Below are 27608 nucleotides of genomic sequence, written 5' to 3'. Positions count from 1 at the left end.
ATATATATATATATATATATATATATATATATATATATATATGTATATATATATTGCTTCATTCAGTCTTCTTACCAAATCCCAGTGAATTATGTCTCTTTTTGCCAAACTGGAATCTGAGATGTAGAGCAATCAACTAAAATAGGTGAACCTAAATTGCAGAATTCAAAGTATTTAAATTCAGACTGACAGGTAGGCTGATTTTGTAAGTCATTATTTGATCATGATTTCTAATGCTATGATTATGTGATTGGTGAGTTGCAGGCCCTGATCCAAATCTAGACATGCTCGATCCACCATGCGGAACTAATGAAAGTAGCTCATTCTGTCTGGCTGAAGGTCATGTCCTGTAGGGTGTGTGTTCTTGTCCTCTTTACTGCTGTATCCAGTAACTGTGACTCACAAAGGAATTATTGAAGCTGCAGAAGATCCCTTCTGTCTTTTAGCTAAAGCCAAATGCAGAAATCATGAAGAAATGGAAGAGTATTCATCATTTTAGGATTACCCCTACACTTCTGTTACCCCTGGGATGTCTTGATGGTTTCTCAATCAGGGAAAAAAAAAAAAAAGCTCCTAGCCTAAAATGGACAGTTTCACCCTAGAGGATTCATTCTAAGCTTGGAATTGAGCAAGAGTGTCAAATGATGGTTGATGGGCTGAGGAGAAAAGTGCCCACCATGCAAGGGCAAAGAACTGAGTTCAGATCCCCAGAGCACATGGAGTAAGTACGGCACAGTGGGTCACAGTGTACCTAGTTATAGGTGGGTGAGGGCTGAGAGCTCAGACAGGCTGTCCTCAGAGCTAACTAACCAGTCAGTGAGAGGTTGTTTTAAAAACTAATATGGAGGAGCTGAATAGATGGCTGAGCAGTTAAGAGCACTGCCTGCTCTTCCAGAGGTCCTGAGTTCAATTCCCAGTGGTGACTCACAACCATCTGTAATAGGATCAGATGCCGTCTTCTGGTGTGTCCGAAGACAATGACAGTGTACTCACACATATAAAATAAATAAATAAATCTTAAAAAAAATAATATGGAGAATATATAAAAGAGAATACCTGATGTGACTTTCTGACCTTCAAAAAGACATCCTGTCTACAGATACACAGAGACATACAAACGTAACCCACCACACACACACACACACACACACACACACACACACACACACGTGAATCAGCTTTGCGACAGAGAAAATTTGGCCACTTGTAACAACTTGCATCAACTCGGAAAACTTAGCCTAGATAAAGTAAGCTGGGCATTGAGATACCACAGTTCTCATGTGTATGTGTATGTAAGCGATTTAATAGAGGCAGGAATAGAATGGCGGTAACTGAATTTCTTTTCTCTTTGAGATTGAACCCAAGACATTAAATGTTTTAGGAAAAGGCTGAGCCACAGAATTATACTGCTACCTCTGCACACTCACCTGTTGATTGACAAGTTTTTCCCAGCTTGGAGCTGTTGAAATGCTTCAGTGAACAATGTGATTCCATGTCCTTATGCTGTAGACACCCAGAATTGGGATTACTATGCCATCTGGTAATTCTATTTTCATCTTGCAAAGGGTCTCTAGACATTTTTCTGCTAATTTGAATCCCCAGTAGTGACCCTCCCTTTAAGTCTTGCCTCTTGAACCTGTTTTCCCTCAGCTGAATCTTACCATCCGCATCTGCAATGCAGAAGGATCTGGCCTACCCAGAGGATTGTAAAGATTCAGTGAGGTGCATGGTGGCAGAATAGCTCCCCCTAGCCCACAGCCCATGCTCCCTCAGCTGCCCACCCTACCAGCTCCTCATGTGCACCTCATACTTGTGTCTTACATCTTCCCTGAAGTCTGTCATCCTGTGTTTCCAGCTTTGAGTGTTCTACCTTACCCACAGGTCCAGCTTGGCCTTTAATGCAGATAAGACTGATTATCCTCAAGTCACCTTATAAACATGGAGATATGACTATGGGTATCTTACTCAATCACCTCCTTTCTACCACTACAGTCAACTAAAACTTGAGGACATTTGGGGTGTGGGTAGGAGAAGCTGGATAGTTTCAGTGTTATCTTCTAATCCAGCACATGTCCATAGCTACACACAGTAAGCACACACCACCACAGACTGCTTTGCCACACTCTTCTATAGTCAGACCTCTTTATTCTGAAGTCTGCTGTGAAGACTTGCAAAGAGAGAGATAGATTCCTCCCAGGGGAGTGGCACAAAGAGTATAACGAGTGTTTTTAACAGGCATCTTGAGGAAACCCTGATGGTCACTTCAAGCAGGCGGTGGTTAATTCAGGAGCAGTGTGGAAAGTCTTATGACTTCTGTCTCATGAAATGGTGTGCACTCACATGGAAGGCAGCAGGAGACCACGGTGGAAGGAGGTTGCCTATTCTTAGACTCAGGCGCAGTACTTTAAGGGCTGTGGGCGACCCCAATTGTATGGGTTCTGTCTCCAGAGACAGGCTATTAAGAGAAGGAAAGACAAATAGCTCTGTCTTGATTTCAGTGTCGTCTGTCTGAAGAGGCATCAATTGTGATACCGAGGCTGGCCGCTCTTGTGAAAACAAGAGACTGCCTATGCAGTCTCATTTGTTTGTTTGTTTGTTTGTTTATTATTTGCCAAGACAGTATCTTTTCACTGGTAAGGGACTTTCTGAGTAGGTTAGGCCATGGTCCAGTGAGTCCCCAAAGATTACCCTGTCTTCCCCACCACCACCCAACTCCCTCTGTTCAGCACTGGGGCACTGGGACTATAAACACTCACTACCAGTCCAGGCTGTTGTCACATAGAGTCACATAGATTCTGGGAATCCAGCTCAGGTCCTCATGACAACCCAGTCCTGCCAATTTATCTTCCAAAAATCCCTCCTGCACACATCTCTCATCCCTAACTTGTTTCACTGAGCACCTATTACAATGATAAAGAACCAAGACATGAGTGGTTGAAAAAAATCCAGATCTAGGCAAACTCACTTAGAGGGCTGAGTGGCTGGCTTCTCTGGAAGCGAAGAGCATCAGTCCCTGGTGGGACTGGTCTTAGCTCCTTTTCCTGGCAAGCATCTGTCCTGGGACCTGTGACTGGGGGAGGGGAGCTGCTGTGTTGCCTTCTGCAGCAGTGAGGGAGGGGCTGCTGAGCTGCAGCAGCTGAGCCATGGCGGGGGGCCATGCTGTTGACTGTCCAGATCTTAGCTTCATGGAACCTTATCCCTTCCTGAATATGGCAATCCAGCTTGCAAGTGTCCTGTGACTGGCTGGTCAAACCAAGAGCAAACGGACTTTTTGAGGAATAAATAACAAGGCAGACTGGTCCTGCCGAGGTGCGATTAAAGTACCCCAGTGAATAAGTCTAGGCTCTGTATCTCCATTCATGGTGAAATGAAGGCATGCTCTCTCTTGAAGGTCAGCATGTGCATCTAAGTTATTTGTCTGGTGTAATCTAATAGGTATGCCCCTAGACTTCAGAAACCATCTGCACTCCCTTCTACCCACCAGTCACCATTAGCTTGTGTAACCCTTGGTCACTCTGCATGTCTCAGATGCCATGTCTGTATGTCAGCATAAATCACTCCCCACCCCCCTTTATAAACTGTCCACATTCTCATGGTTCAGGAGAAGTTAAACACTATGTGCTTCTTGCCAGGAACTCTTCTAGGACAGTTTTCCACTTTCCTCGGTGTCTTGAAGTAGATGCAGAGATCTGTTGGCCGACTCTCCCTGCCAGTGTTCAAAGACATCAGCCGAAAGATAAGGAAGAGCGAATGCTTAAGCATCAGCTGCTTAGCGGGGGCATGCGTCATCTACAATGAGCTGTTACAGTTCCTGGTTATTTGAGAATAATTGTCCATGTGTGTTATTGATACAGGAGTATATTAAAATATATCATGAAGTTATCAGGGTGTGGTAGTACACATATAATCCCAGAACTCGGGAGGCATAGGCAAGACTAATATGCTAAGCCAGATCTGCAAACAATGAGTATAGAGAGTATATATATACATGTGTGTGTATGTGTGTGTATATCTGTATGTATATATGTATATGTGTGTGTGTGTATATATGTATATTAAATACCCTACAGTAGTAAGGTATAAGGTATGCTGGTACTGAGGATAGAAAGTGATTTATTGCTTACAATAAAGAGTTACAGCCTATGCACTATAACACTGGTGATGATCTCGGACCTCAGTGTTGTCCAGAGAGCTGCAGAATCCCCAGGTAACGGTAGCTGTAAGGAGAGGCCCTCGCTGTCATTCCTGGGAGAATGCCTCCTCTTACAGCCTAGCTTGATTGGTCTTAGATTATGAGTAATGAGTAACAAAACTAAATACCAGTTCCTGACCTACTAACGGCTAGGGTAGCCACTGAAGATAACAGGGGTAAAGTGGCAAATTAGTGCCAAGACAGCATCACATTATGGGTAGAAGCCAATCCTGGACAAGAATAAGCCTTGGTCCCTAAAGTTTATGATGTGTGTTACCAAGACAGGCTCTGGCTTTTTCCCTAGCTGTGTCCTAGCTGAACAGTCACTGGCAAAAATAGACTCTTGTAAATTTATGATAAATAAATTAATAAATCAATAAAAATGTAATGCTATATGCACTATTACATTTTTAATTTTAGATATCTAATATATATATTAACTGTTAAAATATTTTAAATCCATCACCTTTTTAAATGTCATATAGAGTGTTATATTTCATTACTTCCCTTTCAAGCAAATTTTTTTTTGTTGATTCTCCTCCCCTTTCTTCTCTTCCATCCATTTGAACACCTGCAGCCTCTTCCACACTCTGATACCCTCTTCCCCCACTTCTGTTTTTTGTTTTTTGTTTTTGTCAGTTCCATAGCCAAACCATATTAATCCCTAGATATATACATACAAGAAACCTCATCAGACTCAGGTATTAAAAACAATGATGAATTCATGAATTGTTTAGACAAATGGATGGAACTAGAAAATATCATCCTGGGACTGGTGAGATAGCTCAGTGAGTAAGAGCACTGACTGCTCTTCCGCAGGTCCTGAGTTCAAATCCTAGGAACCACATGGTGGCTCACAACCACCTGTAATGAGATCTGACACCCTCTTCTGGTGNGTCTGAATACAGCTACAGTGTACTTAGATATAATAATAAATATATCGAGAGAGAGAGAGAGAGAGAGAGAGAGAGAGAGAGAGAGAGAAGAGAAGGAAAGGAAAGAAAGACAGAAAGACAGAAAGACAGAAAGACAGAAAGAAAGAAAGAAAGAAAGAAAGAAAGAAAAGAAAAGAAAAGAAAAGAAAGAAAAGAAAGAAAAGAAAATATCATCCTCAGTGAGGTAACCCAATCACAAAAGAACACACATGGTATAAACTCACTGATAAGTGGATATTAGCCCAGAAGCTCAGAATAGTGAGAGCACAAACTGAAGGAATGACTCATTCAGAGGCTGCCTCACCTGGGGATCCATCCCATATATAATCACCAAACCCAAACACTTTTGTGGATGCCAACAAGTGCTTGCTAACAGAAGCCTGTTATAGCTGTCTCCAGAGGTTCCACCAGTGCCTGGCAAATACAGAGGTGGATGCTAACAGCCATCCATCGGATGAAGTACAGGCACCCCAGTGAAGGCGCTAGAGAAAGGACCCAAGGAACTGGAGGGTCTGCAGCCCCATAGGAGGAACAACAATATGAATTAACCAGTAACTCCAGAGCTCCCAGGGACTAAACCACCAACCAAAGAGTACACATGGTGGGACTCATGGCTCCAGCTGCATATGTAGCAGAGGATGGCCTGGTTGGTCCTCAATGGGAGAAGAGGCCCTCAGTCCTGTGAAGTTTCTTTGCCCCAATGCAGGGGAGTGCCAGGGTCTGGAAGCGGGAGTGGGTGGGTTGGTGATCAGGGGGAGGGGGAGAGGATAAGGGGTTTTTGGAGGGGAAACCAGGAAAAGGGGGATAACATTTGAAATGTAAATAAAGAAAAAACTAATAAAAAAACAAGAAACCTCATCAGCTACGACCAACATGCAGGAAAATATAATTGCAGACATTTTAATAAATGTGTTTAATAAAATTATTGTTGATATAAACCTCTTTAGCAATTTCCTGCCATTATGCCTACCATAGGTTTGATGGCAACTCATATAGCCCTATATACCTCATTCAAAGCTCTAAAAAAATAACAACATCATTTTTTTAGCATGAGTAAATGTATGAATTTTCTTTCCAACTGCATGCTTTGTCCTACATTTTCTCAGTGTGGGAACAGCCTTTAAAGAACACTGTTGACCTCCTGGGACAGTCCCTCAGTGCCTTCTCTGCTTTCTGCCGTCCCCACTTTGTACCAGTGAACCACGGTACAGAAAAGACATTCCTTTTTCAAAAGTCTCATATTCTATCTCTCAAATGCCCCATCCATGTCAAGTAGATGCCTCTATAGAAGAAATAGGAAATCGTGGAAAAGAAATAGGAAAGTCCAAGCCTGTCACCCAGTGGAGGTGCCTGCTCATCCCTGCCACTGTGGCTCGTGTCCCTTCTAAGTCACAACTCTTTCAGCTCTGAGCCTCCACCTCTATTAATCTGATTATGAGTAACAAAACTAAATGCCAGTTCCTGACCCTCTAATGCTGCTAGGAACTGGTAGCCCACTTAACGGAGCATAGGTAAAGTGTTAGGGTTGGGGTAACGTTGGAGTTGGGCTAGAAGGTTGGGATTAGAGTGTTAGGCTTAGAGTTAGAGTTTGGTTAGAGGTTAGGATTAAGGTTAAGGTTAGGGTGAGAAGGTTAAGGCTAGAGTTGGGGTAGAGGCTCAGGGTTAGGGTTTGGGTTAGAGTTGGGATAGAGGCTTAGGGTTAGGGTTTGGGTTAGAGTTGGGATAGAGGCTTAGGGTTAGGGTTGGGGAAGTTGAGTAAGAGAGTGAGACTTAAGAGTTCGGTTTGAGGGTTGGGGTTAGGGTTAGTTAGGGCTAGGTTTGGGTTGGAAGACTGAGGTTAGGGTAGGGTTGTAGTTCGAGTTAGGATTAAGACCTCCTTCCACATATTTCCATCCTCTAGAAAGCTTTAATCTACACTTTTGTTTCTTCTTGTGTCTTGGGTTGCTTTTCCAGCCTCTAGCTTGGATAAGAGATCAGAAGTCTTGTCCGTTTGCCTGGCTGTCTCCCTCTTAGGAAAACAGAGAGGTCCATGGCAGATGCAGTCTTATTAGAAAGATTTTCATAACAGAAAGCATGGTTCGATGTTTCCTTTTTAAATTTTGTTATGATTTCTGTGATTTCAGCCTTTTGTGCGTTGCTCAGGAGATTTACTACCATTTATAGGACTGTTGTTTGGGGGACATATTGTGAGTCTCTCACAAGTCTCTGAGAACTCAATTCCAGATGGGTGTCAGTATTTTGCTTTCACATTAATAGCATAAAGCTTATAAGGTCTCCTGGGGCTTTCCACTGCCAGTTTAGCATGGTCCACTTCTCCTTACTTTAAGCAGTAACTGTGCCATGACCAGGACACTGGATGAATAGTACTTCATTCACACAATAGTGACACAAAGTTTGTATAAAATTTAACAATACAACTATATATATATATATATATATATATATATATATATATATATAAAATTTAACAATACAACTATATATATATATATAGTGTGTGTGTGTGTATTATAGCTAATTATATATATAAACACATACATATATATACATACATATATACATATATATAATTATAGTATTGCAGTATTATATTATTTGTAGAAACTTTAAATAATAGAAAGTATTACATATTCTTAATAAAAATGAAATTATTTAAATGAATGGCATTTCTTTTAAATGGATCAAACATGATTTAAGTGGAATTCATTTCAGGAGGAGAATATAGAGTTACATATGTGGTATCTTAATGACCTAGTTCTTGCTGTAGTGACTTCATGGGAACTTGCTAAGTTAATTTAAACACAATTTCATGTGTCAGGTCCAAGGAAGGAAAAGTAAAATGAAGAGGTATTTTCTTCTTGGTTTGAGGAGAAACATTTCTGTTACAATTGCCAGGGTCAAGTGAGAATGGATCACAAACCTGGTTTTTATGGGAAGTACAATATGGGAATGTCATCCTTAACTATGAAAGCTAGGGAAATATGTCTAGGAGATCCATCCCCAGGACGTCAGCAGCTCCTGCTGAAGGGGACAGGGTCACTTAGCTGGGAGGTAGTTGGGCTGGCCATTCAGCTCTTGCACAAATAAGCTGCTTCAAAAGTCAGCTGAGGTAAATTACAGTCATATTAGTAATGTCTGCCCAAGTAAATCTGTGTGCTGGGACGCAGATCGGGGATTATGGATCCAAGTTGGGTCCTGATTCTGTTCTTCTTACCTAAGCCACTTAAGGAGTGACATCTTCTCTAGGCATTCTCCAATATTGTGTCATTTCACGGGAATGATGTACAACTCATGAAACAATGTGTTTAGACTTGCAAACACAAGGGCAGCATCTCTGGAGTTACTGTAGCCAAGTAGAGGTGTTTCCATCGCCTTTTCTGTTGAGTCCACCTGTGCAGGGGCACAGTAGGGCACAGTAGGGCACAGTAGGGCATTTGGGGGATGCTTATAAAGAACACTTTGGAATTAGTTATGTCATTTTCACTCCATTGTAGGCTACATAATGAATAATTAAGATATTAGTTGGAACCTTAATTTTGCCTTGTTTGGAAAATGGATCTTTGCAAACGCTGTTGAGTTACTGGCCTTGAGAGGGAGATTGCATCATTGACTATCGGGACAGGCCATCAGTTCTGTCCTTATTTGAACGAAGTAGACGGAGATTGAAACAGAAGGCAGTATGAGGATGGAGGAAGAAACTAACTTGATGTGACCACACCCCAAGGAATATTAGGGACCAGCAAGTGCTGAATCCTGCAGGGTCCTTCCCTGGAGCCTGCACAGGGATCAAAGCCCTGTTGACATCTCCATGTCAGCTCACTGAAACTACTGTTGGCTTCGGGCCCCCACACTGGGAGAAAATATATTTAGCTTGTTCTAAGGTGCCAATTGTGTATTTTTTTTTTTACAGTCACGGGAATGTAATACATTCATGTTTACATGCTTTTGTGTATAATATTCTATTCATAGCCTATGGCTGTGATAAAACACCTTTACCAAGGCAACTTTGAGAAGGAAAAGTTTATTTGGGGCTTTTGGTTCTAAAGGGGTAGCACTGTCACCTCCACAGCAGAGAACCGTGACAGCAGGCCGGCAGACAGACAGACAGACAGACAGACAGGTGCGGTGGAGAGCAGCAACCGAGAACTTAGATCCCGAGCTACAAACCCGCAGAAAGAGCGCACTGCATAGAGCACATATGTTTTGAAGCCTCAAAGCCTGCGCCTGGGGACATGCTTCCTCTAGCAAGACCATACCTCCTGGTGGACTAAAAACAGCAGCCAACTAGAGACCAAATATTCACGTGCCCAAGGGTTATCGGGGACACATCATTCTAATCACCACAAATATATTTTTAAACTAGTTTTGGGAATATAGGTGTTTCACAGTGGGCAGCTTTATCATGTTGAACTTTGAGGTGATCCGAATCAACGTTAACATTTACCATTTAACTGATCGCAAGCTCTCAGCTGAAGGAAAGTGTTTCAGTGCGTGGACCAGTGTCATTATTTGTGTCCAGGAGTGTTGGGAGGCACTGTTACCTAAGAGACATCCCAGAGAGGCCAGAAAGGAATGTGGTGAGCTCTGATTTGCAGAGCCAGTTCCTAAGTCTGAACCACCCAAGATGCCCATGGCCCTGCACTCCAGTTTGCCTCCACCCCTCATTCCAGGTGCTGTCTGAACAAATAATCTCCTGGTGGTGAGGGTGACCCTGTGGCCAAGACCTCCCCTGCCCTGCTTGTGCTTCCTAGGTTAATGGTGGCAGGTTGTTAGAATGAGTCCTGCTAAGCAGGGGCTCTCACGCTCCTACTCTCAGAATCCGCTGGAGTTTATGCTGTTGTAGCTTCTAACTCCAGAGCCACCCTGATGCTGTGTGACACCTCACCGCTGGGGTGCGTGAACACCATTGGGGGAGATGAAGCGCAGAGGTTGAGGCTACGTTCATTTCTCACCATCAACTGGGTGCTGGGCTCATGGGCCACGCTGTTCAGGGGAGGTGAAACATAGCCTAAGATAGGGGGCCCCGGCCAGAGCTTCTCTGGGTGAGAAATGGCACAGGCTGGGACCTGGCTGCAGTTCTCTAATGCATGGGTACTCAAATGCTGCTAGGAACTGCAAGTAGTTGAGAAAGAGGGGTGGGGGGTAACCATGGGCCTGAGATGAGTGGGGTGGAGGGAATTCTGCTTACCTCAGGGTGGGTGTCAGGAGGGCAGAGAGACCTTCTGCAGGAGACTAAGGCTTCCTCGAGTGGTGGTCTTTGAGGAAGGAGGGTCCTTGCTTGTCCAAATTGTTTATTCGTGATAGGAAACGGACATGTACAACTTACTCAGAGTGGACCAGAGATTAAATACTTTTTGCAGGCAGCAATGTTTAATCGTATTGGCTAAGCCCTCAAGGCCAAGCCATCTAGATACCTCATTCGTATGGAGAACTCTGGGCTCTATGCTACCTGGCCAGTTGCCCTGGTCCTCAGTGGGATGTCTAGGTGGTCACCGTGCTCCGTGCTCCGGGGCAGGGATCCCGGTTCCTCAATCAACTCGACCCTACCAGTTTTTCTGCCTAGTGACACAGTTCCACCTGCCCCCACACTGCTGCTGTTGGAAGGAACACACAGTGGCTAACCGAGCTCCTATCTAGTGCTCCTGTCCCCAGATCCCTTTGTTGGGTCTCTTGGAAGCTCTGCTGGGTTGCTCCAGTGGGCAAGCTGCATTTGTATGGGGCATTATGCTCAACCCCCCTCCCTACCCCACCCCACCCCACCCCAGTGCAGCTGCCCCACTGGCTGCTGCCTGCACATCTCATCTGCCTTGGCTCCTGTGGTGCACAGTTGGGGACTGACAGTCTGAGGCCCTGTTCCAGGAACTCACTCACTCTGAAAAGAAGTCGCTGAGATGACAGTGAAGCAGTGAGGGCACCCCATTTAAGCAGACAGGTATTCAAAGCAACGGGGAAGAGAAAGATGGAGACGCTGGGGAAGATGGAAACAAAATATTGTAAGTGAGCCGCTCTTATTGGAGGACTCTGGTTCTACAGGACATTTTCTGAAATAATTTTTAAGTTGGTTGGTTGTGTTTCTCCTCGGGTTTTCCAACAGCTGTTTGGTCTCTCTTCTGCAAATCTCCTGTGGCCTCTGGACCCAGACTTAAGCAATCAATCAAATCCACAAGTCATTTATCAGAGAAGCCTCCGAGAGTTAGGTAGTTTGACTGGGGCAGTCAGAGGCCCCAGGCCTAGCGCTTTATCTGTGAGTTTAGGATAGTTGACATATCTTTGCTCTCCTTTAGGCCAGTTAAAGTGACTGTTTGGAGTGGGAATATCTCAGTAAATATTTTGGGGTGTGTGTGTGTGTGTGTGTACAAGAGAGAGAGCATGTGCACATGCACAAGTGCTTGCAGTTTATGCATTGGTACACGTTCATGTGTGTACATGTACTTGTATATGTGGAGGCCAGAGGACCTCAATTGTTCTTCAGGAATCTCCCACCTTGGATTTTTGAGACATGCTCTGTCTGGAACTCAGGTAAGCCAGGCTGGCTGGCCAGCAAGCCCAAGGGATCCATCCTCCTGTCTCTGCCTCCCTGGCACAGAGATTACAAACATGGAACTACCACATCTAACTGAGTTTTGGGATCAAACTCATGTCCTCATGTTCACATAGCAAGTACATTGCTGACTGAGATATTTCCTCAGCTCTCTCCTTCGTTTGGATCTGTGTGTGCATCTGTGTATATGCACATGTGCATGATTGCATGTGTACATGTGATCCCCCTGAGCGTAAAGGACAAAGGTGGATGTTGACTGTCATTCCTCGGTCTCTCCCTTGCAGTTGGAGACAGCGTCTCTCACTAAAACCTGAGCTCGCCAGCCCGCCTGAGCTCGCCAGCCAGCCTGTACTAGCTGAGCAGTCCTTAGGGATGACGTGTCTCTGCCTTCCCAGCACTGCACTGCTGCCAAGTCCCCACACTTGCATGGATATCTTCATAGTCTCCTTTGTCTTGTTGTTTTAATGGATAGTTTCTCAGTGCTTATAGAGGAGTCATCGTGGCCAGTCTCGCTGAACCACACCATTGCTGTCTGATTCTGTGCTGAGCAGTTTCCAACAGCTGCCCTTACTTACTTACTTACTTGGGTTCCTTTCCATCTAAACGTTGGCCATGGTGGAAACACTGCAAATATTTGCAAACATCCCCCCTTTCAATCCAGTACAGCTGAGCCTCCAGCTAATAATTCCAGCCCCTTTCTGAGGCCCATGCTGAGGCAGCTTTTACTTTTCAGTCTCTAGGCTCCCCCTACTGGTCTTTTCTATGTAATGCTCGCTCCTCTTAACAGAAATTCACCATGGGTTCTTCTGCCAGGCACAGCACAACCCAGAATCGAGACCATCCAATACAGAGTCTCATATTGTTTTGATTTTAAAGAGAGATTACCTTACCTCATCACTATTTTTTAGTTAACTGTTTAAAGCTAGTATACAAAGTAATGGGCTTCATTTTGTTGCCTTCATGGGTACATGGGGTGATATATTTATTAAATCACCCCCATCCTTTAAGTCCTGAGCTGCTGGGTGGTTCCCTTCTTTTCCCAAAGCTCACCCCCCATTCCGCTTAAAGCTGTCTTCATGATCCCACATCCAGCCTGAGTGCCATTTCCAGAGTGAATAGTCAAAACATTACATCATCATCTGTAGCAGTCTAGGTTGGATCAAAGGATGAAAGAAGAGAATTGTAAACACATATGTAACTGGGTAGATACATACACACACACACATGCACACACACAGTATAGATAAGTGCACATACAAACACACATGTTTTTTTGCTTGTCTAGCTCCTGTAAAAATGTTCTAATGATATCCGCACGATTTGCTGATCTCCTGCAAGATAATTGGCATTATTACTCTGATTAGCAAATAAGGAGAGAAAGCCTCTGTGAGTACCTTCTCTAGTTTCTTTTTAATTGGCCATACCTGTTTATTAAGTCGCATGTGTCTGTATAGCTAAATAAAAACAATAGACATACACCATCCCGACTGTAGGCCATACTGGCACATAGTGCCCATTCCACCCTGGAGGTAGATTTTCTCTTTACTCTATGTGAATGCACGAAGAGATCACATGACTCTTACATCTCTTAACTCTCATAAGCATGCTCATTGCATTTTGTAGTGAGCATCTTACACCATTGATTCTTTTCATGTGCCCCAGCTTAAGTCTATCTCTTCTAGGGGACAAAGCGTTTCTTCATCTCTTAGAGGAAATAGCCCAAACCATTCTTTTTCAACAAGTGTAAATAAACATTTCCAGATGCTGTCACGTGGACCCACCATCCTCTGGCCTTTCCATCGTAGCCTGGCTTTTCTTTCTTCAGTCATTTTCCTGTGCAGGATCTCCTACTGCCATACAATTCCTCATACCGGACACAGCACAAGCTCTTCTTTGCTGTGTGACAGCGTCACCAAAATCTTACCAAATCAATGCATGCTTATTGCCTCAAAGTTTCTGTGGGCTGGGAGTTTCCAGACTTGGACAAGATGTTTCCTCTGCTTCCTGATTTCACAAAGCTGCAATCAAGGAATCTGCCGGGGCTTGTGAGTTTAACTAAGGTGACTGGATAAGGGTAGACATCCAAGTTCATGTGGTTGGCGGAAACAGTTGCCTGCTGGCTATTGGAATGATGACTGGCTAGGCTTCTTGCTGGCTTAGGTCAACCACAGCTTCTTGTCTCTAAACCTTCCCACCATAGCAGTTTGCTTCCGAAAAGCCAGTAAGGGAATAAGTCTTTTAGCCCAATGGGAGTTATCAACTGACCCAACAATTGATATCTTACCTTTCTTGTATTCATCTGGTTTTAGAAAAAGTCACTGGCCACGCCCATGCTCAGGGGCTCAGCATAGGCTTTTGTTTTTAGTGTAGCTTATGTCTCTTGGCTCTTTCCATCAAGGAACACTGAGTAGAGCACGAGGCCTGGCCTTTACACGTATTGTTGTCAGCTCCCGCTGTATTAGGTGGACAGTTGTTTCTGTTTTGCTAAATATTAAACATCTTCACCACTTTGGGGGGGCATTTGTGATTGAAACTAGGGCCTTGTGCATGCTGAGCACGTACTACACACCCTGGGCTATATCCCCAGCTCCACCAATCTCCTCTGTTGTGTTCATCTGAAAGTGTAAAACAGCTCTGTAGTGACATTTTTTGAGAATTCTGGGATTTGGGTTTCTTTTGAAAACACAGAAATACTAATAAGAATAAGAATGTGTTTTCGTTTTAATCCCTGGTGTAGGAATGTGGGGCTGCTTCGGTATCCACAGCACCTGACTATGGTTTGCCGAGTGCTCTAACAAAAGTGTGTTTTTGACAGCTGCAGATACTTTTCTGCGGTTGTGTAACGTTTGGAATTCTGGGAACTTTTCAGAAGATACATAGATGCTAGGCTCCCGAGAGGTAGGGTAGGTGGGTTGTTGGTCATTTAGGGGGGTTGGTTGAGGCTTGTTAGTAGCCATAGCCAAAGAAGAAACAAAAGGAATAAGTTAGAAGCAGGGCTTTCTTTTGACTCTATCCTTGTTTCTCTCCTATCTAGTGTTAGGGAGTTAAACCGAGGGGATAAAGGGTGGAAAAAAGAAGAACCCACAAAGTAGCAAAGGCTGGCTACACAGTTTCTCTATGTCCACATCAAGTCACTGATGAAATGCTGAAGAAGGGGCTGGTGGGTATATATGGGCACACTTGCACGATATATACGTGCACAGATATGTTTTCATATATGTATGTGTACTGAAAGGGAAAGAATGACAAAGGGGATTCCTCAAGACTCCCCGGTCCTCTGGGGAGCTCTAAAGACCGTTGCCTTTCTAGCCAAGTGATCTGCTCTTGAACTGAACCATTTTCTAGCTCAGCAACCTTTACCTGTGTTTCTCTGGGGACAGCACTTTACATCAGTGGATAACAATTAATCATGCTAATTCCTGGCTGAAGTTGATATACGCTGCACGAGTTACAGTGCAGCTCCTTTCCACTGAATTCAGAAAGAGGAACCATTGCATTCGCAGTTTGTGTAAAACGCAATCAATTAATTTCTCACAGAATGAACTTCGCCATGTTTCGAGTAATTTCATAGGGAGTCTTGGCTTCACCTAGTCCCCTATGTAAAGGGACATCTTTGGTGGTACTGTCCTGTATTTCATGTGGCGATGACACTCGGGAGACGGAAAGTGGACGCTCTTGGTGGACGAGTGTGCACACATATCAAACCTTCTTTCCTGCAGCCCTGCACACAGTCTTTCTCTTCAGCCACCTGGCTGCCTGGTTCTTAGAAAGAAACCTGACCAGTCCTTTCTGTTCTTTAGGAATACAGAATTAAATAGTATGGGAAATACACACCTTGAATATAGGAGGCACAGCCTCTACTTTGAAGGAGACCAAGTTCAGTCATTGGCTCCCCCTGATACCAGTTCAAGTCTATATAATTTATTCAACAGATATTAAGTGCCCATTTTATGCTGTAGACTTCATAGGCAGAAGAAATAGAAAGTAAAAGAGAAAACAAACAATGAAATCAGAGCACAAAGTAAACACTTGCTAAAATTTAATCTGTGGCAGTTGCTGCTACGAAGCTGTGGTGATGCAGTTGCGTATTACAGGAATCCTGCCCTAGAGCACAGGTCGTGGGACTTGACCTGAGAACGAGGTTTCAACACGGGACTGAAAAATTAATTAGCAGCTAATTACATGGAGAGGGTACAGATGTCCAGGCTTCGGAACCGCATGTGGGAACATTGTGGTTAGCGGGAGAATGTGCCAGATGCAGGCACTGAAGGACCCGTGGGAGAGCAGGAAGGGACAAGAATGTGTAAACAATTGGATAAGCGGGAGAAGAGAGGGGGGAGGTCTGCAGGCCTCACTCAGCCAGCAACTTAAGTGTGTGTGTGTGTGGGGGGGGATGGGGTGTGGCCACAGTGTGAAGCTTTTGAATCACCAAAGAACTTTCCTCACAGAGTAACAGTTGATTAAGTATGATTTTCAAAAGATCAGTTAGGAGTATGGATAGATAACTTGAAATAAAGTGAGGATGATGACACAGGTTCCTGGGAGATCCTGGGCTCAGGGAGTAAATGGGTGTCAAGAGAGGGAGAAAAATGAATGTATTTAAGACCATACAGGAACATTAAAATCAGAAAGGATAATGAAAGTAACAGTAACGTGATTGAGACGTGTATAAAAATAGCATGCACAGAAGTTTAAAACAGTTTAGAGACTCCTGTCCCATCTTTATATGCATTTGCTCTGCTCTGGGGACAGTCCTGAGGAGTCCCCAGTCACCTGCTCTTTACTATGTGTGGAGAGTAGAACCAAATATGTTCCTTCCTAGCATGTTGCCCTGAAAGCAACCTACCCTGGGGTACCTTTCTAGGGGTACCACACTATTGACGGACTCAATATTGCTATCCCCTCCCCCACCAATAGAGTCCCTCAATCAGCTCTTCTATCTCTATATCTGAGATCTCTGCTGTAGCATTATGGCCTCTCTCCGTGGTTTAATATTTTCCTTTCAATAAACTCATTTTAAGTAATTTTGCTTGTTCATATCACTTCAAAACCCCAGAAATCCCTTAAGCATTCCCATAATAGAAAATAAAGTAAAATAAAATCAGTGAAAATAAGTAAGGGGTAATATTAAGTTTGATCTTACCCACCCGGGATTCTGGACCTAAGTCCCACTTCCCCTTCAGGGGGTGTGAGCTGAGTGCCTGGGAGGTTGTAAAAACAAACACCCAGATGCAAGGTGAAGCTTTCCTTCTTGATAGTCTCAAAAGACTTGAAAGATAACCAAAAAAGGAACTAACATTTTTGTTTGTTTGTTTTGTTTTTCGAGACAGGGTTTCTTTGTATAACCCTGGCTGTCCTGGAACTCACTTTGTAGACCAGGCTGGCCTCGAACTCAGAAATCCGCCTGCCTCTGCCTCCCGAGTGCTGGGATTCAAGGCGTGTGCCACCACGCCCGGCTGGGACTAACGTTTTTTTTACTAAGGTGATAAGTATCATGCCATGTTCTGTTTGCCAGCTAAAGCAGTTTGTAGTTGGGGTTTCACATCTCCCATTGTGGGAAAGCTGCTATAGACCACATATATCACCCTGCCATTTACAATGGAAAGGAGTTGGGGGTTAGACTCAGGAAGTGTCCAACGGGTAAGAGTTGGTCAAACCTGAGGGCCTGGGCCTGAGTACCAATCCCAGGCATCCACATAAAACAGGCGTGGTCACACATGCCAGCACTGAGAGTAAACAGTAAAGGGAGGCATCTGGCACGTGAGGACTGAACGGGGCAGCATTAGCTACTTCTGGTGCTTGTCATGTAGACCTTGTATGGACCAGGTAAGAGCCGCTCCCTCTGCCTCCTCCTGTGACCACCTTATTCATCTCCCAGTTTCTGGCCTACCATGTCCACATGAGGCTCCAGGAGTTTGATGAGGCACAAATCTGGTGTCGTCATACCTCCATGATTATTGTTTATCAGAGAAAGCCACGCCAGTGTTGCCTTATTTATTGCATGCATGGTGTCATGGTTACTGATCTACGGCTGTGAAGAGTCACCATGAACAAGGCAACTCATATAAAAGAACTCATTTAATGGGCAGGGCGGGGGGGGGGCTTGCTTACAGTTTTATAGGTTAGTCCATGATTACCATGGTATGAGGCAGAAAGGCATGATGCTGTATCAGTAGCTGAGGGTTTTATATCCAATTCACGGGTAGCAAGCAGAGAGACAGACAGACAGACTGACTGACTCACTGACTGACTGGGTTTGGGGCGGGCTTTTGACAGGGCTCCTGTAGAGACACACGCCTTCTCCATCAAGGCTACTTCTTTCTCAAACAGTCCATCAAGAGAGGACCAAGCTTTCAAATCTATGAGCCTATGGAAGCCATCCGCTTCAAACCACTACAGGCAGCGTAGTAATGACTTGTTTTGTTGTTATAACAAATACCTGACATAAAGAGCTTTGGAAAGAGAATATTAACATCCTGAGCTTGAGGTGGCTGGTCATACTGCATCCACAGTCAGGAGACAGAGAACTATGAACTCCAGCCCAGGGAGTGGTGCCTTCCCACCACCTCACATAACCTCAGGATCAGGCATTGCCTCACGGGCATGCTCAGAAACTCGTCTCAAGGTGAGTCTAGAGTCTGCCAAGTTAAAAATAAAAGCCAACAGGAATAAGTGAGAAGGCCTAATTCAGGTGTTAGGAGGCACTGTGTGTGATTCAAAGTTAAAGAGATGGAACTATATCTAATAAAGAGTGAGAGATGTTTCCACTTCATTCCATCCATCACCCACTCCAGTGTAAACAGACGTTGTTGTTTTTAACCTGAGTTTTTAAATAAACATTCTTATGACTGCTTAAGAACTTAGATAAATAGAAAATGGCTCTCTTAGATTCTTTTATTGCTCTGGCTAAAATACCTGTCAGAGTAGCTTAAGGAAAGATTGATTGATGTTGGCTTGCTGTTGCGTGTAATTTTCAAAAATATGCTTGCTGCAGGTAGGCTCTGGGAACAATAGCTACCCGCCAGCTGTGTACTCAGCAACCACCGGCCAGCTAACTCTTTTCCCATAAACACCAAACACTGGATTGCTCTATACCGACTATCCATCCCCCCATGGCTGGCTCCAATGACTGCCAAAGACTGCCCCATGGCTGTGCCTTCTCTCTTGCCCATCTCAGGGAAAACACCCATCTTAATATTTTAAAAATCAGCCAGATGACACAGCTGCTGGGATCAGGGTCTACTGTCTTAAACTCATCAGCTGTTCTATATTAGAATTCATCAGGTGGAGGAGGCCGCCACAGGTTCTAATGGCTTCCAGACCTACTTGGTGTCTGACTTCTCCCTCCACAGCCTGGCCCCAAAGCCCTTTCTCTTATCTTGTCTCTTCCTCTTCTTCCTGGGAGCTGGAAAACCTACCTCTATATCTTTGCCCAGAGATTGGCTTCTGCCATCTTTATTGACCCAATTGAACGATTAGGCCACTCCTTAGGGGAGGAAGTGTGAGAAGAAGTGCTCATCACACTTGGGTGGCTTAGTAGGACGCAGAGATCTAGGTTACAGCTAAATGCCAGGCTCCATTTCCCAAGGTTTCCATAACCTTACACTATAGCACCACCAGCTGGAGACCGAGGCTGTAGGGAAGTTCCAAATTCACACCATGAGAGTAACTATTTGATTTAAGCATGTAGTCTACATTTTCAGTGACTTCCATCAGAAATTTATATTCAGTACTTTTTTTCTATCCCAGGCCAATTTTGGCTTTGTGTGACTTGCATTTTTCTCCTTCATAGCTTAGCCCATCTTGTAACTATCTTTACACACACACACACACACACACACACACACACACACACATGACATGTGCTCTCAGGATTTTCTTCTCACCACATTCCTGGAGGCCAGCAGATTCCTAAGCCCTTGCTTCTGATCTTTCATCTTCTCCATCCACAGTACCCCCAGTGTGCAGTTCTAAGCAGCATGAGATGTTCTGAATCTCCAAGAGATCATTATTCTAGACAGAGTACACTGTCCAGACAAGCATTTTAAAGGATCGGCTTTCTGTGGCTTTTCACAGTCTTCAACATCTTGTCCAGAATGTGGTGTATGATGGCCCTATAGTTTTGCTGAGTCAGGACTTCCCACTGAGGAGCCAGTGGGACCAACGAAGCAGTATTATTTTAGAGATGTTTTAAGAGTCAGATGAAAATGAGTTATTCAGTTCACTATTTGTTTAGGTTCACAGCTACACGAGCTTACAGTCACCAGTCCATAAGTCCACCTATGTGGTGTGTGTTCACAGTTACACTAGCTTACAGTCATCAGTCTATAAGTCCCACTGTGTGGTGTATGTTCACAGCTAGCTTACAGTCATCAGTCTATAAGTCCCACTGTGTGGTGTGTGTTCACAGCTAGCTTACAGTCATCAGATCCACTATGGTCATTCACATAAAGCCTGAAAACATGAAGCAAGTACCCAGCATTTGTCTCCCTCCATGAATTCCTGCCTGTGGGAGCCAGTTTTATACACACCCCTCAGGCCAGAAGCACCCTGTGCTAGAGTTTCTGTTAGAGTCTTCTAGGTCATCTCAAGCTAGAGAAGACTCTGGCCGTCCTTATTATCCCGAAGCTCTGGTGTTCTTGATGGAGAAGACCATGAGCTCCACGTTAATAGACCCAAGGCTCTTCAGTCTGAGGCTAGCCTGCAGTCAGAACTTCATTGTATCATCCACAGATATTCATTCTCATGCAACCACAAGGCTGCAAAACCATGAGCGTTCTTGTAATTGTTTATCATTTGGGGGAACAAATGTTGCAAGGAAACGCTAATTCTTGAACTTTGAGCTCTAGTTATTTTCTTCTCTTACTGTAAAACAGATATTTCTACAGAGGTTCTGATCCCTGACAGCAAAGGTGCCAGATTGGTGCCTATCCCCAAAAAAGCAAGTCTATGATTATTGCCTGTAAGTCATCAACATCAGAGGCACAGACCTCAGTGATAAAGATGGGTTCATTTCTTATTTATCTTAACTGATGCCAAACACTCAAGTACATCCCAGAGACACAGTTCTGGCATATGTGGGAACATAGGAGAGCGAGGCCATTTTGCAGCTTGTATTTGACATTTGCTTTCAATTACCACATATACACCAAGGAGTTCCAAGTATTTCTTCCTGTCTGAAATTCTTCCCCACGACCCATATCTGATTCCATTGCCCTGAACACAACCTCTCTCTTGACCTGAAGGCACTCCTAACATTTAACAGGCTCAAAGCTAAATCCATTGCCCTCCAGTATAAACTTCTTTTATCTCTTGCATTCTTGATTTATGCTCTTAGCTTCTTGTTAGAATAGGAATTGGCTTTTAACCAGCTAGATGAACATTTTTGCATCATGACTCACTATATGCACACACAGCACACATAGTTATAACTTGAACATAGGCTTCAAAAAACTGTTGTGTTTTACCATTGATTGCTCTCTGATATATGCCATATCTCTTTTTAAATAATGGCTGGCATATGTCTCCCTATTAATTTATTCATTTACCCCACCATTTGGCCAAGTGTTATGTGCATCCCAGAAAATAGTTGAGGAACTTGCACTCTGCCTTGAGAGACTATTTCAATTTTCAAAGTAAAAGCTGCAGTCTCAAACTGGGTGCTATAACACTGTAACAGAGAAATGCAGCCTTTTTTGATTCATTACCAGATGCTATCTGAGGTTAGTCTGCAGTCAGAACTTCATTATGTCATCCAGGCACACCATCAATCTATCCATCCATCCAGTCAGTTAATCAACATTTTCTGACTCTGTATACAGTACCAGACACTAAGCACTAAGACCAATGAGCACTAAGAACTGAAGGGTAAACATCATGGTCTCTGCTCTGAGGCTTGAAGTCCAATGGGGAAACAAGTCATCATTAAGAGAAGTTTACAAAGAGTACTCACGCAGCCACGAGACTGTGTGACTTGAACTTGGTTGTCCAGAGATGCTCTCAGGCAAAAGTGGCCCATGAGCTGAACCTAAAAGCATGGGGTGGGAGATCTGCTGGCCAAAGCAGAAGCCAGACATGTAGGGAACGAACCGCCAAGAGAAAGCACTGCAGGGAAGCCCCGCACGTTTGAGAAATGAAATGCTCATACAATTGTCTGCTGGTGCTCCCAGTGCTCCTGTCTCCTTAACTTCTACTGCACTGAATTTTCCCCCCACAGGAGAACCAAGCATAGCATCCTCTGCGCTCCTAGTCCTCCCTGACACTCACCCCAGTGCCCTGTAAGAGACCTTTTGTCATGCTGAAGAAAACTAATTCTTCCTCTTTTCACCTTCCCCTTTCACTAGGCCAGGGGTGTCTCCAAGAGAGTCCCCAGCCTTTCATCTGCTGTAGGAAGCTGGAAGGTTCAAGGCTCCTTGGGCAGATTTCAAGGAGAAGCTGCATAAATGGATGGGTAAAAGACCTCTCTGGGCTGACCATTTGGTACTGTGTAACCAACTGGTGTGCCTTTCCCTGGAGAAGACTGTTTCTTCCACTCGCAACATTCCTTGGTTTCCTGTAGTTCTTTCTGTATGGTTGAGGCCCCCTGCCATCATCTACTTTAGGTTATCTATTATTGTTGCTCTTGTTCAGCTCAGGCTTGGATGGCCATGTTGGTGAGACTTTATGAGTGTAGCCTCTGACATTACAGTCCCACAGCAAACGCCCTGGTCCTCTGGCTCTTACAGTCTCTCCATTCCCTCTTCTGCACTGATCCCTAATCAGGCCTTATGTGCCAGAGTTGGATTTCAGATGTATCAGTTGGGACTGGGTGCCACAGCTGTAAATTTTGATCGAATGTAGTTTTCTGTAGTGAGCTCTGTGTTGCAAGTTTTCACGACGACAGGTGAAAACGCACCAGAGTCATCTGTGGCTATAAGGCAAGGATTTAGGGTGTAGCTAGGGGGTTTGCTGATTAAGCAACATGGCAGTGGCAGGTTCCCCCTTAAGGATCCTTGACTTTGCTAGCTCTGGGTAGTTGCCTAGGTTTCCGGTACCAGGGATGATTTTCTGGTTGAGTGGGCATTAAGTCCAGTTAGAGAGCTGTTGGTTACCACCAAGGTGTGCGTGCCGCTACTGCACTACTGCACTGTTGTGGTTCCAGATGTGGATCCCTTAAAACATACATGGTAACTATGGGGATATAGACTGAACAAGATGGGCTTATGTATTTAGGAACATACATACATACGTAACAACAACTAATAAAAAGAATCATGACTTTGAAAGAGAGCAAGGGGAGGTATGAGAGAAGGTTTGAAGCAAGGGAAGGGGGAAATGATATCATTATATTAATTTCAAGAAAGAAATGAAATCTTTTCAACAGACTTTTCAGCTATCATGACTTGTTATCATAAGATGCCGGGGGTGGGGAGGGCTTCAGATACCATAAACGCATTTACTTATATAGGTGAGGACTCTAGCATTCTGATAGTACAGATTCTGTTTTCTTTTTGATATTTTATTCATAAAACATCATTTTTTTTTGACTTTTTGCCAGTATTCCTCTGCTTTCTAACAGAAATATCTTGACATTGGAACTTATTAGTTCACGAAAATAAAAGTCTGGCCCAGAGACAAACACATACACTTTCCATAGTGCCTCGATGCCTGTCCTTGCCCATCATCCACTCAACCCACCCTGCCTCTTACCCTCTGAAAAGGCTTTTACTGGAAGCAAAATTAATTTTTAATTCTTCTTTTCCTTTGTGAACATTCTGCCCACTTTGCATTTCCTGAGCAAAGGCTCCAAGAACGTCTACAAAAAAAATGGAGCGCAGGATCCGATTGCCAGGTCTGACATTAAATAACCGTCTCGTGTGGTTTGTCTTTCCTGTTAATTTTCATGTGACAGCCATGATGTTTACTAATCTCCATGAAACGGAGCAATTATAAGGATGTGGACCATGCCTAGGAAAAGGGTGTGTTGATACAGGCATTATGGGAACATTGACTGAACTACCAGGACAGTAGTCATTCTGCAGCAAAGCTTACTCTGGCTGTACTTTGTTCATAGACTGTCCAGCGACTTATGTGTGATGCAGAGACTGCGTCTGTGTTGCAATTTGGCTGACTGTGCCTCTCCTCAGTTGTTAAAGTTTAGTATTGGTAGACTCCTTTGTCATTCATGCAAAATTCAACCTGAGTGTGTATGTGTGTGTGTGTGTGTGCGTGTGTATGTGTGTGTGTGGCTGTGTGTATCTGTGGGAATGTTTGTGTTTCTGTGTGTGTGGTGCCTAAAAACTTTCAAAAGTGCCTTTTGTAGAGACATTGTTATCAGAATTCTTTATACAGTGCTCTTTCTCTTTCTTCTCTCTGCCCCCACCCCATTGTCTATCTCCTTCCCTCTCTCCACATGGCCCATCAATTAAATTATGTAACCTTGTTTACATAGCTCTGTGGCAGTTTGAATGAGAATGGTTCTCATGGCCTCATATGCTTGAATGCTTGGTCCTAAGTATGTGGAACATTTCGGGAAGAATTAGGAGGTGAGCCTGTGTTAGAGAAGTGTGTACTGAGGGTGGACTCTGGGGTTTCAGAAGCCCATAATATTCAGAGGTAGCTCCCTCTGCCTTGCGCTTGTGGATAAAAACGGAAGGTCTCAGCTGCTGTGCCAACACCATGCCTTCTGCCTGCTGCTGCGTTCCCCATCATGAGGGTTACAGAGTCCGACCCTCTGATAAAATCCAGATAAGCCCTTTCTTCTAAAAGTTCCTTTATCTCCGTGTCTTATCACAGCAATAGAAAAGCAACTAAGACAGAGTCTATGCTAGTATTTATTAACGTTTTCAAAGATCAACCAACTGTAATTTCAAAGAAGAACTTTATCATCTCATGTGCTGATTTAACGTTGAAGTGAGTATGTGAGTCCACATATTTGGTACTGACTCAACAGAATAGGAATGTGAATAAAACACTCACTGTGTGCCACCCTTGGCCAACACAGCCCTGGAACCTGTCACCAGTAAATCCCTGGAGCTGTAACCATAACCCTCTGCATTGCCTTCTGTCTAGTGATGCCTGTGAATCCTCAGATAGAAAGCTATATGTCTTACCTGATCCTCCTGTTCCCACCCCTCTACCTTCTTCATAGTTTTCCAGCCTTGTCTCCCACTCTTCTAACTCGGTGACAACCCATGCTTGCCCAGGATCATGTGAATGGCAGTATCTTGCTCTGAATGCACCCTAGGCCGGGAGCTACAATAGAGAAGTCTGTACTCTCCAAGCTCACTGCATCCCTGAGGCAATCCAGTTTTCTGTGGGTACTTAGCTAATATTCTTTCTTTATTGACAGCCATGGACTGTTCTCCACACAGGTGACACAGGTGCTGTCTTCACGCTCTGATTTGTAATGAGAAAGGTGATGCCCTCCGAGGCTCCTTCTCACCCACACTGACATGGCAGGAAAGTAGAGGAGCAAAGATATAAACCCTGTGAGCTTGCCTTCAAGGCTCTTAACTTTTCAGCTCCACATGTTGGATCTGAAGTGTCGAGCTTCACTATGATCATTAAGAGAAGTGAATGCTCGCTCGAGTTCAGTGTGGGAGCCCGAACTCTCCTTCAGTTCCTTTTGCAAGAGCAAATGTAGATGGGGAAGAAGTGGAAATTAAAATAGAAAAAAAAAAAAAAAGAGACTGTGCCCATCAAAGACTATTTTGACAAGAGGAAACTGTAAATCACAGTGATTAAAACTGAAGGATCCTGGAAGAATGTGAATGTCAAACTGTGCCTCTTGAGTTTTGGAACATCATGATACTGAGACAGAGGACATTAGGGGAAGCAATGATAGCACACCCTCGACTGGAGTGATACACAGTGACAGTGTAGGGAGGGACACCCAGCGGAGTCGTGAGGGGCACCAGCATGCATTGCAAGGTTCCATGAAGAGTACTTTGCACTGTGTCTCTTTACCTACATACTGAACTTGACACAATATGGCAGACCTGACTTGCCACATTCAACTGTGTTTGTCAGAACATGGCGAGTTACCTTGGGTGGCTCTTCAACTGACTTTGCTTTCATTGAAATGAAAATCATGGCTGATGGTAACGGAGAGACATTCGGAGGTTCATACCATGCAGTGTACTGTTTTCTGTACTTGAGAATTCTGAGTGCTTTGGAAATAATGTCTGTTTTCACAATTTCCTGTTCTTTATTAGGTTCTTGGAACACCAAATGAGGACACGTGGCCTGGAGTTCATTCTTTACCACATTTTAAGCCAGGTATGTTTTATTAACTGTAAATGCTAAGCGCTTCCTGTACATAAAAGGCGACTATATAAATGTCCATGTTCAAGCAACATGCAGCCTTGAAACATCCCATTTACCTTTGCCATTGTGTACTTTGTGTGCTAATGGAGTTGTTCTTGTGTTTTCACAATTCATTAAAAAAGAAAAAGTTCACTCCCCCTCTACCATGAGAGAATTTCGCCTCATGAACTATGTTTGATTTCCCAAGATCATTGGTTCTCAACCTGTGGGTTGAGACCCCTTTTTGCAAACCTCTGGCTCCAAAAATGTGTACATTACAGTTCATATCAGTAGCAAGATTATAGCCATGAAGTAGCAATGAAAATAATTTTAGAGTTGTGGGTCACCACAGTATGAGGGACATTATTAAAGAGTCACATCATTAGGAAGGTTGAGAACCACTGGTCTAGATGAGCTTGTATTCCCTAATAATTTCATTATCAGTTAGACCTGCCTCCCTGCTTATAAAAGAAAATTTTATCTGGAGAGATGGCAAAACAATGGTAAAGCGTTTGCTGCATTAGCATAAGGACCTGTATCCAAATTCTTGGCATCCATGAAAGAAGCTGGGCATGAAGGGACCTGTAGTCCTAATCCTAGTTAAAGAGAGAAAGGCAGGTCCCTGGGAACCTGCTGATTGGTTAAATCTTCCTAAATCTGTGAGCTCCAGATTCAGTGAGAGACCCTGTCTCAAAAAGTAAGATGAAGAGAAATTGAAGAAGAGATCCAATATCAATGCAATCACCACATACCCACACACATACCCCCCACACCCCACACAGGAGCAAAATTTAAATTGGAAGACAACTCATACATACCACTACTTTTGTATAATACTTATAAAATGTAATAAATTATTAAAAAGAAAACAAATTTTTCTTTCTTCAATTATGCAAGTAGTATATGGTAAAATGATTTGAGTTCAATTATAAAAATTCTCCTGATTCTCTGATTGTGTAGCTTCTGGTATTTCGACGCAATATATTTAAGCCTAAAACTGGAGGCCTTTGAGGATGTCCCATTTCAAAAATAAGTTGTCACCTCCTCACTCACCAGTAGATGGCAGTCATGAAACTTGAAAATCTGAACTGCTTGCTTTTTATTGAAGAGATAAAAGATTTGCAGTCGGAAATTGAATAAAACCAGGAAAAATAATTCTCCTGTTGTGTTCCTTTTTGAGTTACAAAACATGATACATGAAATGTAGATTGACCATGGAGTTTCCAGAGGAATTTCAAGGAGGGTCTGGTAGCCACTGCCCTATCAGAGGCAGAGCCGTGAGTAATTTCACTGAGGGAAGCCAAGTGTCTTCTGCTTCTGCTCTTTGGAGACTCCAGGAATTTACCAATTTCAAAGAATGACTGAGTTGGGAACTATTTTTACTCTTCATTATCCTTCTTCTGAAAGTGTACAGTGTGATGAGAATTCTTTTATCTTCTTCAGAAGTCCCAAGGCTCTTTGTACTTTTACTGAAAATTATAAATTAGTTCTATGTTTGGAAAAAGTCTAAAAACATGGCAATTTATTATAATAGCTCTTTCTTTTTTTAATTAAGCAAGAAGCATCGTGTAATCAGTGTACTTATTCCTAGTGGAGTTTTAAGGCAAGAAGATGGCTCTTTATAAGCACCGTGGGCCTTTCAATCTTGTTTGGA

General features: G+C 43.6%; 1 protein-coding gene across 1 annotated transcript in view; it reads left to right on the top strand.

Annotated features, from left to right (window-relative positions):
* The window catches only part of Cdk14 (cyclin dependent kinase 14), a 534124-nt gene that overhangs the window by 378267 nt on the left and 128249 nt on the right, over window positions 1-27608 (top strand). The window contains exon 11 of the mRNA XM_021190228.2: window positions 25864-25927. Coding sequence (XP_021045887.1) covers window positions 25864-25927 — 64 coding nt within the window. The remainder of the gene's footprint in view (window positions 1-25863; window positions 25928-27608) is intronic.

Source organism: Mus pahari, chromosome 2 (genome assembly GCF_900095145.1).
Source record: "Mus pahari chromosome 2, PAHARI_EIJ_v1.1, whole genome shotgun sequence".
Lineage (NCBI taxonomy): Eukaryota > Metazoa > Chordata > Mammalia > Rodentia > Muridae > Mus > Mus pahari.
Note: the sequence above shows the minus strand (reverse complement) of the source record. Positions and strands in the feature narration are given on the sequence as shown.